Source organism: Antechinus flavipes, chromosome 4 (genome assembly GCF_016432865.1).
Source record: "Antechinus flavipes isolate AdamAnt ecotype Samford, QLD, Australia chromosome 4, AdamAnt_v2, whole genome shotgun sequence".
NCBI lineage: Eukaryota > Metazoa > Chordata > Mammalia > Dasyuromorphia > Dasyuridae > Antechinus > Antechinus flavipes.
The window spans coordinates 37,587,914-37,602,310 of record NC_067401.1 but is presented as its reverse complement, the minus strand read 5'-3'; the positions used below and the strand labels follow the sequence as shown (position 1 = coordinate 37,602,310).

The window sequence follows — 14,397 nt, the reverse complement described above, 5'->3', positions numbered from 1 at the left end:
GACTTCCCCAAGATCTGTAAGTTTCAGAGGTTTATGGGCGTCTGATTCTATTGCCAATGATCTTTCCACTATAAGATGATTCTTTAAGTACCCATTATGTGCCAGGGCACTGTAAGGCACAATGTGTCACCATGAGTCACATATGTAGGTCACAGTGGATAGATAGCCAGGACAACCTAGATTCAAGTCCTTCTTTTAAAATATATTGGCTATATATCTGACAAATCCCTTAACCTCTGTCTCTCTCCAGGCATTCCCTACGTGGTGACAGGGACAAAAGGCCAACAAACTATTTGTTCCCTAAGGATTGGGCTGTATATGTGGTCAGAGGTATTGGTAAATATTTCACTTTGCCTATATTGTCCATAAGCCTCTGTTCTCAACATGCAGAAGTTATCAATGCAAGTTATTATGTGAAGTGTACATTTCAGATAGGAAAAAAAAAAAAAAAGCTCAGTAAGAGAGACCTGTTTCATCATCTTTCTCCATAGTCATTGGCTCTGGATTATCTGTGGAGCTAAGTCTCCTGATGGTGGAATATCAAGGCTTGCCCCTCTCTTTCTCAAGATTTCTCTTGGTCTTTTTGCTGCATTCCCACCAGGAAAGGCTCAAAGGAAGGACAAGAAATACAAATAAACTTTTCCTCCTTATTACCCTAGGAAAAACTTTTGACGGGCTGGTTGAAAAGGTGTTGGAACAAATGGTTGAGATGTTTTTCAGTCACCTATGGAATCATATCTAGACCCAAAAAGGACCAGCTAAAAATGCTCATTTTATAGATGAGGAAACTTAGACCCAGGGAAATTTAACAACCTATAAAAAGTTTTCCAGTTAGTGTGGGTGGCAAAATTTGAATCCAGATCTCTAGAACCACTGTTCTTTCCACCATCCCAAAGTGGCTTATGGATTTGGTTTGGTTTTCCTAAGTTCCTATAAAGCGAAATCTCTAAAGTTGGTTCTATTTGCTTTGGAAGTGTCCTGGCTTATTTCCTGCCCTCCACTTGTGTGACAGCCCCTGGACAGGAGAAAGGAATAAGCTTAGGCACCTCTGTGAGGGACTTTTGGCAATGGCTCATTGCCCTGGCCAGACCCCCCTCGAAGCTTCTGAGCTCTACTGTGGGAACAAAATCTTCATTAACAGAAAGGCCAGTGACTAAGACAATGTAAACATGACTTGGAGGGCCCCATATCTAGAGACTGAATATCACAGGGAACCTGGCCTTCCTCCCATTCCCACCCTCTACAGCTCCATGTGGCACACCAATGAACTCAAATCCATGATTTTGAAATTCCCCAGTAGAGATCAGAGCAGGAAAACAGGAAGAAGAAACTAGGTACTGAATGGCACAAGGAGGAAGGAGTGTCAAGGTCATAATTGGAAGCTCTTTGGGCAAGGAATCATTAAGATAAAATGTTTTAATGGGAGACTTTGAAAGGTCAGCTTTTGCTTTTGAGATCCAACATCCAGTTCCTCTCCACCCTTCTGTTTCTTGAGGTTCCTGGCCCAAATCCCCAATCCCTGCCAGGAGCTGCGTTTTGTACTCTGACCCTAGGCCCAGCCCTCCCTGGGACCTGGATATGTGACTTCCAATCAGGTGACTTGTCACCTGCAGCCATACAAAGAATCATTCAATCACCAATAGGTGTCTTAGCTCTGGGGGATCAAAGGGAGGGAAGAGGGAAAGTTCTCTAGAATGTCTTGGCATCCCTAAATCCAGGTTTGGGCTATTTTCTGATGGGAGTGATTTTTTTTTTAAACCTTGGTTCTGACCTTAACAACAACAACAAAAAATTAAAATACCATCTAGTATTATGTACAGAGAAAGGTGTATGGGTAGGGGGAGCTCTAAGGGAATTGCACTTGATTACAGTGGTTTATAGTTTACAACCATTGGACACATTTACTTCTTTAAAAGAAATCTCGGAATCATTTGGGGGTGCAATGGGGAGAGGGAGTCTGCCGATATTTACACTCTTTTTGGCTCAGTTCAACAGCACATGTTTCCTCATCTTGAAACTTCAGTAACAGATTCAAGTTTTTGTTTTTGTTTTTCCATCAGTTTGTTCAATGAAGGACCATAACTTAAAAGGCAACGGAGAAATTCATCTTCCTCTTCTGTGGCTCTGAGCAAGCAGTTTTTCCTGCCTTATTCCTCTTTCCTCATTGCTAGAAGGCATGTGAATACTTAGCATCTTTGTGATGCATGAACTCAATACTGCAGGGAAATCCCAGCTGCTGGCACGAGATAGTCTCTGGTCAGAGCCCCCACCCCTGTGCTCTCCCCCAAATCCTCCACATCAATGGGATCGGGTGGCTGAGTCACAGGCCAAGCCCTGGAAGGAGGAAGAGAGTGAAATCGGTCCGAGAGACATGGAAGAGACATTGCCCATCAGCTTCCTGTGCTTCTCGATAACAACTGCCCTGATGCCATGGTTAGCTGGGTGATAGTGTGGAAATAAGGTCCTTGTTGATATGCACAGAAAATGTGAAGTCTGAGCATCACCAGGCTTGCAGAGGACACTGGAGAGAGAAGAAAGAAGACAATTAAATCAACAAGGGGTATGGATCCTTTCAGAGCAAGATTTTCCAATGTGCTCTTGGAAAACTATCCATTTATTCCTAGGATCATAGCTTTAGAACTAGAAGGAATCCTGGGAGCCAGTTGGCCCAATGCCCTCCTTATACAGATGTGGAAATTGAGGCTGGGGATTAAGTTATTTGTTCAAAATTACACAAGGAATAAACATCAGAAAAGGAATTTGAACCCAGAGCTTCTATTCACAAACATTTATCAAATGCCTATGACATGCCATCCTTCTCTTTGCTTTCCTCAGTCTTCACAAAAGCAACTTAGTATAGTGCATAGTTAGCTGACCTCAGAGCCAGGAAGACCCAAATTCAAGTCCTACCAATGACACATGCTGACTGTGTGATCCTGGATGGATCAATTACTTCTGAGTGTAAATACAGAGCAAATACTATTTGCATTGGTAGAGGGAGTTTCCTCACTGGGACTTCTCTATTTCCATCTTCACTTTCTGACTTGTACTTATCCTAAAGGCACTATTTGACTTGAGACCTTTTTTCTCAAGAATTCATAGAACTAATACTAAGTGAAATAAGAAGCAAAAAAACTTTATACACAGCAACAATAAGTTGTATGAAGATCCATTGTGATAGACTTGGTTCTTAGCAGTTCAGTGATTCAAGGCAATCCCAATAAATTTTAAATGGAAAATACCATCCTCATCCAGAGAGAGAACTATGAAGACTGAATGTAAACCAATATATGCTATGTTCACCTTTTATTTTTATCTTCTGGGTTTTTTTGTCCTTGTGGTTCTTCCTTTTTGCTCTGATTTTTCTCTCCCAATATGATTCATATAGAAAAATGTAAGAAATAAATATACATTTATAACCCCCCAAAATTTGTTTTACATATAACCAGGGAAAATAAAAAAAAAAAAAAAAAAAAAAAAAAACTTTTTTTAAGTTCATGGAAGCCTCCTGAAAGGAATTAATAATCTTCGCAGGGCAAATTACATCTCCCATTAGTTCTAAAGGAGAGGAAAAAGTGAGTCACTTGCCTAATTTTCCTCTCTTAACAAAAATCTTATTTTTATAGATATTTTTTTTCCTTTTTTTTTGTGGGGGATTTATTAAGCACCTATTATATACTAGGCATTATATTAAGCATTTTACAAACATCTCATTTGATCCTCATAACAACTCTGCATGATAGATGCTATTATAACCCTCATTTTAAAAGATGAGGAAATGAAGGCAAAAAAGGAGATCCCACAGCTCATGAGTGTCTGAGGCTGGATTTGAATTCAGGTTTCCCTGTCTCCAGGCTCAATGGTACGGAGCTACTAATCATGTTCATTCTCAAATACACCTTTCCTACTCTTGAGAGTCACCCCTTATGTTTAGAATAAGAAAAAGGAAAGATAAAATTAGTTCCATCAAACCCACCAAAAAACCAATCCTGCCTGACATTAACATTTATACAATAATCCACATGCATCATCATCTACCTCTGCTAAGAAGGAAAGTGAATTAGGATGCACAATTGTGAGAAAAGTTGAGTTCTAGTCCTTTCAAATTCCTCAGGCCTTAGCCCTAGTCCTCTGGAATGCCATTTTCCCTTTCTGACCTCCCTCCTCCACCCCCCATAATACTCTACTCTTCCCTAGGAGTTTATCAGGATTTTTTTTTTCCTCTCCAATTTTCAGATTTTAGGTGTAGGGGAGGAAAATGGCTTGTGACCTTGCAGGTTTCAATAGGAGAGCAAACACCAGGGGTAGATAAGGAGACGCCAGCAAGATTCTATGACCTGTCATTAGAGATGGGCCTCCCAGCTATCAAATGTTTGCTGACATAATAAAATGGCGGCAGAGCCCTAAATGTTGTCAAAGGAACCGAAGTTATTTGCCTCCCCTCCAAGTCTAAACAAAAACATCTGATAAGCGATACACTGTATTCCCAGGAAAATTGAATGTCTGACCCCAAGAGGTCCTTGGTGGGTTCCAGAAGGAAAATTTCAGGCCTGACTAGAAGGGGAATCCTCCTCTCCCTGCAGAAGGACCAATATGGGGAAAGAGTAGCCAAAAAATTCCTAATTTTAGATGTCTGTCACTTGTTTTGTAGAGGGTGAGATGGAATTTTAAAACCATGTGGCTTCCTTTTCAGAAAGACATAGAGAAGCCAAATGGAAGCTGGGAGGGTAGAGAATACACCATTAATAGCCCTGGCTCTTGAGGCAGAAAAGACGGATTCACATTCTTTTTCTGATATTTACTTGTATGACCTTGAACAAATCACTCAGACTCTTCATCTATAAAATGAGACGAATGGACTTGATGACTACTAAGGTCCCTCCTCAATCTAAGACCTAATAGTGTGTGTGTGTGTGTGTGTGTGTGTGTGTGTGTGTGTGTGTCTGTGTCTATGTCTGTGTGTGTGTGTGTGTGTGTGTGTGTGTGTGACAACAGCAATCTGTAAATACCAGAAATTTATTATGTGGACTTTCCAGATCTATTTTCATCATCTCTGATGAGTGACTTGTTGCTAGGTAGACACTCTCTTGACCTCCCCATAAACCTGGAAGTGAAGTGAATGCAGGCAGTAGCCGCAGCAGCTGGTTAAGAATCCAGAAACAGAGCTAGGAGGCAATTTGTGGCTTGCCCATACTTGTTGCCTCAGGTCACTGCTTGCTGAATGAGGTCTATTTCCAATCTGACAGGAACCCAAGTGGGAAACTGTTTGGATGGTAAATCATGGACAACCGTGTGTGTGTGTGTGTGTGTGTGTGTGTGTGTGTGTGTGTGTGTGTGTGTAGGGAGAGAAGAGAGGGAGGGAGAGAGGGGGAGGAAGAGAGAGAGAGAGAGAGAGAGAGAGAGAGAGAGAGAGAGAGAGAGAGAGATCCAAACTGCCCTCTGAAGACTAAGAAGAATGAAGCAGCATATAAGAAGAGTCCCTTCTATGTGTGACCTCAGGTATGTCACTTTGTCTCTTAGCCTTCAAGTTCCTCATCTATATAACAAGGGCTTTGTGACAGATAATCCTTAATCTTCCTTCTAAATCTACTTTATTATGAATCTATTATATGAACAGTACAATTCACATTCAAAGCTCCTAAAAACTAACTTTACAGAGTCATAGAAGTATGTCTGTTTTCTCCATGCAGGGTCTGGGTTGGAGCCAGTAGGTGGGGTGGGGCTCAGGAAATCAGAGATTCATAGTTTTAAAATAAAAAGGAACCCTTGAAGGTCTCCTGGTCTAATGAATCATCATACAGATGAGAAAAATGACGTCTGAGAGATGAAATAAATTGGCCCGTATCAAAGGTAGGGCTTGAATGAACCCAATTCTCTTTTCACTGTGCCATGTTGCCCTGTTGGACTAATGAAGTGCCTACTACTGTACTTAATTATTCTTAGCCTTCAGAAGGATCATCAAATACCCCTTTCCCTTGTGTACTCCCCCTCCAACCACTCTAATTCTTCCCTCAAAGTTGGGTAAATGGATCTGGATTATATTGGAAGAGGAAGGAGTTAGGGGTGAAGGTGGAGGTGCCCTGGAGTCATGAACTCAGAGGTATTTAGAAATAGGAAGCTGCAATTAGTCACAGATCCCTCTCCTCCAAAACTCTCCTTCTGAGTCTGGGCCCAAGCTCTTGCAGAATGACCTAAATTCCTTATTCTCTCTAGTGAGTCTGGGAGGAGAAAAAGTATGCTGAACCCTGATAAACTGTGAAATGACCTGGCACTCTGGGAACATGCCAGGCTGGTTTTTGAGAGAGCCTTTTTAGTCCAAGCCCAAACTGGCCACATCATCATCTGGATTATATATGTTTAATAGACTGGGAATTTCAAGCAGATGGCCTACCAGCTATACGTGGCCCACAATACTCTTAATCTGAATCAGATTAAAATATAGTTAAGAAATATTTCACAAAATACATAAAAATACAACAAAATATAGATAATATTACATTTTAAAATTAAGTCAATGTGAAGCAGATTAAAATGTAATTAAGAAATTTTGAACAAAATAAATAAAAACATATTAAAAGATATAAAACATATTAAAAGTCATTTTAAAACCAAGTCATTATGCAACCCACAGGGACCCTTATGTATAGATAAGTAATCTCACTTTCAAGTTGAGTTGACATCTTGTCCTAGCCTCACTTTACATATAAGAAACCTGAGGTCCAGGAAGAAGGAATCTCTAACCCAGGATCATAAAGAATGGAACACAGTTATCCTAGCTATTTTCATGCAATTTCCCTATTAGACTATAAACTCCTTGAGAGCAGGGACTATTTCTTATTTCTGTATCTCTCTTAGTCACCAGCAACAAAGTCTTGCACAGTATAAGTATTTTGTAAATGTTCAATGAATCAGTGTCTTTAGAAGCATGGAAGTTGTTATACTAAGAACTTTTACGAGAAAAATATTATTTAGACCAAGTGTCATTACCCAAATATCTCTTCCAGAGTCGCCAGAGTCTAATGCCTAATTAGTTCTTAGGTCTCATATTTAGAAAGAGATCTTGGGTCATATATTTAGAGCTGGAAAGGATCTTAGTGGAAAATCTAGACCAATCAATTTATTTTACAAATGAGGAAACTGAGATGAAAAATTTAAGTGATTTATTACATAGACACTTTCAGAGATTAGATCAGAGAGTCACAGGTGGAGGAACCTCAGCTGCCATGTAGTGCAACACTCTGTCCCATCATTTTATAAATGAACAAAGTGAGGCCAAGAAAGGTTAAGAAACTCACTCAGAATCCAAAAAATTAACAAAAGTATCCAAGATCAGAATTTGAACCCAGTTCTTTCAGACTCTAAGCCAATCCATCATGATCCCTCCTAGTCAGTCTGCAGAGAAATCTTTCTAAAAGGGAGAAGGTGTCATAGTGGCTAGACCACCAGACCACCTAGATTTCATTCCTACACTAAAGGGCTATATGACTTTGGACAAGTCATGTGAACCTCAATTTTCTCATCTGGGAAATCATAAGTTTAACTTATAGGATGATTGAAAAGGAAAATGATTTTCAAAATTTTTATGTGCTATTTAATTACATTATTCAAAAGAAATATAGTTGCTAGAAATAAAAGTAAAAAAGCAGAATTGATAACCAGCGTTTTTTAGGAAATTAAAGAGCATTGCATTTGGAGACAGAAAATATAGTTTGGCTTTTAAGCCCTTTCACAACCTGACCTATATCTACCTATCTGTCTGCCTTCTCTATATCTCCTCTCCCTTTCTTTACTTTTCTTTTTTCCTTACTTCTTCCCTTTTTTTCCTCTCTACCTCCCATTATATTCTTCCTTTCCCCTTTCTCCTTCCTTTCCTTTCCCCCTTCTCTTCCTTCCTTCCTTTGCTCCCTCTTTTTTCCTCCCTTTCTCATTCCTTTTTTCTCCTTTCTCTTCATCCTTCCCTCTCTCTCTTCCTTCTATCTCTTGGGTCTCCCTCTTTTAGGCAAAAGATGCCTATGCTAGACACACATCCCAACCACTTGCAGGACGAAACTCTAGGGCAGACCAGCAAAAAATTTTGACCTACTCCATCTTCTGAGGCAGTTTGCCCTTCCTGGGGTAGCCTCATGGCCTTCTGCTTCCAGGGCCTCCCTAAAGTAGTGCCGGACAGTGCAGTTACCCAATCAGCTTTAGCACTATATTTAATCTTCCAATCTCAGTCTCCCCAGTACCCGGGGTCTAACAATTTAGGTCCCAGGGAAGGCAGGGGAATTAGCTATTTCATGACAGCTTTTTCAATCTATCCCTTCCCACTGGCTTGAGAAAGCTTGTTTAGAGAAGAGACTACTAAGGAAAGACTAGACTACATGTGGTGTGCACAATCAGAAGAAATACTGAGATGGAGTTGTGTATATAGATTGTTTCTCTTGAGGATTTTTTCTCACTGGTTATATTTTCTCCAATTCTAGATGGTCAGAACTCAGAACCATATTTTCCCCTTGGCTATATCACCCATTGGCCTGTCCCATTCTTATCCCTATTCATAAAAGAAGATGGCAGCAGGACTGGTAGCTAGATCAGAAAAGAAGACAATGGCAATGAAGAACCTGTTTCTTTTCTGTTCTCCAAAAAGTAATGTATATAAAGTGTTTTTAGTTCTTTCAATATTATGTGTTTCAATTTTTATTATTATCACTACTATAACTTATGTCCTCATCTTTTTTGTTGGGGAATGGATAGAAAGTTTAAGGGCAAGTTACTATCCAGCTATGTTTCTTTTATAGTTAATGTCTTGTAGATGCAAAGGTAGGGGGAAACGACTGCCTTTTTATAATTTAATAAGAATACTGGAGTGTAAACTCATCTTCTATAGACTCATTGAAAGCATCTTTGGAATAAATGGAATGACACTTCATCTAGCTCTCACATGGTTTTAATTTCTTCTAATCTTGTTTAATAAAACTCTAATAATAATTATTAGGCAAAGTATAAAACAGGGAGATGCATTTTGCCAAAAGTCTTCTCTGGTGGGATAGAGGGTCCAAGGCAAGAAAAGTAGGTGAGATCCTCCACATGTTCCAAAATGTGGTTGGTATTGTGTTGACTATATCAAGCCCCAAGATATTGCAAAGTTTCTTGGACCTATATTTGTTCAAAGGAGTTTGACCTGATCATCCATGTAAAAGAATGAAGAATTCCAGATTTCAACACATATATCTGAATGAACATCGAATAGAGCTTGTCTAGCAATATGTATATCTGGGACAAATGTTATAGATGAACAATGAGTTTGGCCCAGAGATGAAAAGGAAAAGAATGAGTTAAACAGCTTTTGGGAAATTACAAAGTACTTTTACTGACCCCAAAGCTTCCCATAACATCCAAGACACATCTTTTTTAATACAAACATTTTGTTGTTATCATTGTTATTTGGCAACAAAACATGGAATACCAGTATACCTCCTAAAAACTAAAATTGAACAACACAGAGGGCAATGGTGGGTGTGAGCAGACTGCAACATACAACTCTTGGGCAATTCCAAAGAACAATTGTAAACAATGCCATCAATGATTTGCAGGATAGGAAGAGAAGATGGTTAAGTGATGTAGTAAGAGAAAAAAGATGATGGGTCAATGGTCAGAGTATTTTACTGCTATCCTCATAATGTTGTCAGAAAATGAGGATCTCCTTCACCATATTGGATGTTTCCCACATGGTGAACTTTTCAGAGAAGAAGGGCAAGAGGAGGCATCCTAGATATACTTCAATATATATTACTGGAGGAAATATATATATTGGAGGAATCTATGAGGTCACCAATCCATTGAAGTGTTTCAGCAGAGATAGATAAAATGGTGGCTTTTTAATGGAATAAGTGGCTTTGGAGATTGAATCATCTTTGGTAGACATCTTTTGGATAACTCCAATAGACAGGATGATATGGAGGCAGTGGGCCTCATTTTGCTCCCACATGATTTTAATTTCTTCTATATTCTGACACCTCTTTTTCCCATTTCTTGGAGACTAAAAGTATCTGGTATGATAATATCTGTTTAAAATGCTCTTAAATTTTTACAATCCAGGATAATTACGGACAACTCTTCATTCTATAATGACACTTTGACTTCAGTAAAATATATTTGCTGAATTCTTAAGAATATGTAGAGGGTTGTAGCTGTGCTATGGGAATGTCTTCTATTATTTTATAAAAAAAAAAAGAGTTTCAAAAAGTTATCATCTTTTTGAAATTTCAAGTATCACTGTAAATAAGTGCCTCTTTTGTTGTTGTTACTGGTATTTTTGTCATTGAAGGGTTTGTGCAATATGATGCATAGAGGATAATAAGTTAGCTTTGGAGCCAGAAAAGATTGAGATCAAGTTTCACCTCTGACACAAACTGACCGTGTGACTTTTGGCAAGTCACTTCTTTTCCCTACGGCTCTTTCCTCATCTGAAAATGAAAGAATTGGACCAGATAGTCCTATGTTCTCATCTAGCTCTAGGTCTAGGACCTTATGATCATAACACAAAGTCATTTCAAGATGGAGATAATACTGAGGCAAGGGGGAGTCAGGAAAGGCTTCATCTAGGAGGTGGTTCCTGGGCTATATTTCAGAGGAAGCTAGAGATACTTTAAGGAGAAGAGAAAGGAGTTTTGTTCTAGGCATGGAAGTCATATGTAGCAAACAGCTAGCTAATGAATTAGATAGACTGCAATGGAAAGTGGGTGAAAGGATGTATGTAATATTCAGTAGACCTTGAAAGGAAGGTGGAAACCAGATTATGAAGGAGTTCAAATGCTAAGCTGGGTATACTGTGGTTTGCTTCAGAGGCAAAAAAGGAGCCCCTGAAAATTTTGAGGAGTACTTCCCAAAGGCAGCACACTCTATGGATTTCACATCCATTACTGATCTTGACCCTAAAACCTATAATGATAATGATGATAGCATTAATTATCATATTGGTAGGTACTTGAGGGCATCTCATTGGATGGAGTGATGACTCTAAAATCAGAAGAACCTGAGAATTTGGCCTCAGAAAATTATTAGATATGTGACCCTGAGTAAGTCACTTAATTCCAATTGCCCCAAAATAAATAGAGGGCAGATATAGATAGATAGATAGATAGATGGATAGATAGATAGATAGATAGATAGATAGATAGATAGATAGATAGAATGGATAGTGGATGAATGAATGAAAAAATAAAATGGGAAGTGGAAATCAATCCTAAAGGGAAAGCATCTGAGGATATTTGAAGGCATGAGGTAGCCTGCAAAATCCAAAAAGGGAAAACTAGAGCATTGCTGTTGGACCAGTTCAGCCTTTCAAGGTTGGCTGGTCACCTAGTCCAGCAAAAGGGAGAAGTCATCATGGGGATTGATGACCATCTCTCCCAGGGAGCATCTCAGAGTATTTTCATTAAGAGAACATTTCCTGGATTTGGAGGACATGTTTCAACAAGCAAGCATCAAAGTCAACTCAGGGAAGACAGAATAATTAATCACAGACCAGGGTAGGGCTGACCAACTGGCAGATGAACCGATAAGCCCTTTCAAAGGAAGTGGTATACCCGAGGAGCGTGGCTGCACCTGGCTGCCCCTTGGATTGAGATTTGTGAGCAGAGATAAATGTTTTCCCCATACATTACAAAGTGGGGGAGATTGCTCAGAAGACAGAGGGCAGGGGGATTGGGAGGGATGCTTTCACTTTCTACAAGATGAGAGAAAAGTAGTCTCAGGTCCTATACATACACTCTCTCTCTCTCTCTCTCTCTCTCACACACACACACACACACACACACACACATACACTCATGCACATGCACACAATACACAAACACACCCCTCTTCCTCAGGCACATGGGATTTTCAATGTACTCTCTGTGCCCATGTAAAGGTGTGACTTCTCATTTTTCCCAGAATTCAGCTAGGTAGGGGATGGGGATGAGGAGGAAGTGAGGCAGGGAATGTGTGTGTAGGTAGCAGGGGTGGGGCATGATGATAGCTCTGACTACAATAGCAGGTCCACTCTAAGACCTGACTTTAAAAAATTGGCATCTCTCATAGAATCTTACAGACTTAAGAGTTGGGGGTGGGGGAGGGAGACTTTTGAGATTCTGCCCAATCTCATCATTTGACAAATGAGAAAAATATGATCCAGAGAAGTCAAATAAGGCAGCTTTGTATAGGGGGAAGAGCCTTCCCTTGTAGCCAGCAGACCCTTAGGTTCAAATCCTGCCTCTGACACTTCCCAGCTATGTGATCATGGACAAGAAATTTCAATTCAACCTATTTCCTCATCCATAAAAGCGAAATAGCTTAGACGGTAAGCTCTTTGAAACCAGGACTGTTTTGTCTTTGTCTTTGTATCACTCCTGATGCTTCCCTAGCATATAACATAGGCTTAAAAAGTGTTTGGTGAATGGTTGTTTGATTGTGCATTTATTAAATGCCTTTGTATAACAGGTACCATACTAAGCATAGGAGATACAAAGATAGAAATGAAATACTCAACTTTTATTCTCTTGTAAGGACTTATTCATAAACTCATGGTAGGGATAATATAAAATTATACATACAAAGAGCTTTGTAAACCTTAAAGCACTGTATAAATAAGTTATGTTTTTAATGTGATTTATCCAAGTCACATAGTTAAGAAAGAGCAGATACAGGGACCCACAGCCAGGGCCTCTGCTTCCACAGAATCATGGATCTAGACCCTTATAGACCAAGCTGAAATTTTTACAGATAAGGAAACTGAGTCCCAGTGAAGCCAAGTAACTTGCTTAAGATCCCACAGAGGCAGGATTTGAATACAAATCTTCAGACTCCAGAGCCATTGTTCTCTCTTATGTTACCTCCTGTGTTCTATTACATCATATGGTATGCTTTCCAGAGTTCAGATGGGGGAGAAAAATAAACACATTAGCTAAGTGTTACCATAAGCTGACAAGTTCAAGGTTGCCTTCTTTTTAACTCATAATCGATAAAGGTCAAACAGTTCCCACGCTGCATGGATCCAGTTCCTCTAAAGAGACTATTGATTGTTTTGGAACCACAGTCTCTGTCCAAATAGGTCTATATCTCTTTTGTCTAACATTGAGTTTCCCAAATAAATTTGACAGTTGCTGCTACAGTTTTGGTTCCATCTGCCTTTATTCCCATCTTTGCCTTCTGTTACTGCTATCTTCTCCATCATGGAACCAGCAATCAGTCATGAGCTTTAATGGCATCATTTCCTCTCTCCCTCCACATCCCAAAGATCTGTACCTTGATTTTTTTTCTCATTAAAACACACTCATAAATGTTTTTAGATGACCCCATGGAAAGGTCAGTAAGACAGAAAAGCAAACTTCATCGCAAGTCGTAACTTGGGCACCCCACTCAAATTGGAGCATCCCTCTCAAGTACTCAGGGTAACTCAGATTCCACGGTCTAGGTCCCTCTGAATCTAGGTGAGCACAACCTCTGCTTGAACCCCTTGGCCATGGAAAAGCATCTGCATTTAGTCCACTCTATATTGGGCATCTGACTGGATGAGATCTGATTATGAGAAATTCTCAAAGATTCTTTTATAAAGAAGGGATGCGTACAATCTTTAGCCATTAATCACAGATATGGAGCAGAAAGGGTTCATTAAGAAAATTACTCTCAACCTTTTCATTTGACAGACGAGGAGACTAAGGGCCAGAGTTATATGACTTGCCCAAAATCACACAGGTGCAAATAGAACTGGTCTGCGAACCCACAGAATTATAGAGAAAGAAAACTGCCTAGATATGCATGAAAATCCTAAGGAGTCAACTGTCTAATCCTCTAAGAAAGCTTCCATTATGATGAGTGACAGAGACCACCACTCGGGTTGTAGAGACACCTATGCAGATCTCAATACTTTCAGCTTGTTCTTCATTGTGGTGTTCTGTCTCTGAAGGCAGCAAAGCATATTGGATAGGGCATTTCAAATGCTGCCTCAAACTTTTACTAGCTGTGGGGCCCTGGACAAATCACTTAACTTCTCTGCCTCAGTTTTCTCATCTGAAAAATGAAAGGGTTGAATTCCATAATCTCTAAGCTTCCTTCCAACTCTAAATCTATGATTCTACATATGAACTCTGGTTTTTATAACAATATCTGGAATATAGTAAATGCTTAATAAGTGCTTTTTCATTCATTCATTCACTTATAATTTCTGCGAACCCCTAATACTATATCAAACTTTGCAGAGCTTTTTCTTCTTAACAGCCCAATGAAGTAGGTTGTAAAAATATCATCAGCACCATTTTACAACTCAGGTGGGGAAAGACTCTAAGAATGAAATGGCCTGGTCACAAATTTAGTTAGAGGTAAGAGTTCATCAGATTGCAAGCTCATTGTTCTTTCTTATAGCAACTTGGTATC

At 39.5% G+C, this 14,397-nt stretch overlaps 1 protein-coding gene across 5 annotated transcripts in view; it reads right to left on the bottom strand.

Annotated features, from left to right (window-relative positions):
• Positions 1-1,398: 1,398 nt before the first annotated feature.
• HNF1B (HNF1 homeobox B) overlaps positions 1,399-14,397 on the bottom strand; it is an 80,442-nt gene continuing 67,443 nt past the window's right edge. For all 5 annotated transcript variants that reach the window (XM_051992469.1, XM_051992466.1, XM_051992464.1 and 2 more), the window contains one exon: positions 1,399-2,521. In XM_051992469.1, the coding sequence (XP_051848429.1) occupies positions 2,501-2,521 (21 nt within the window). In that variant the 3' untranslated portion in view covers positions 1,399-2,500. The remainder of the gene's footprint in view (positions 2,522-14,397) is intronic.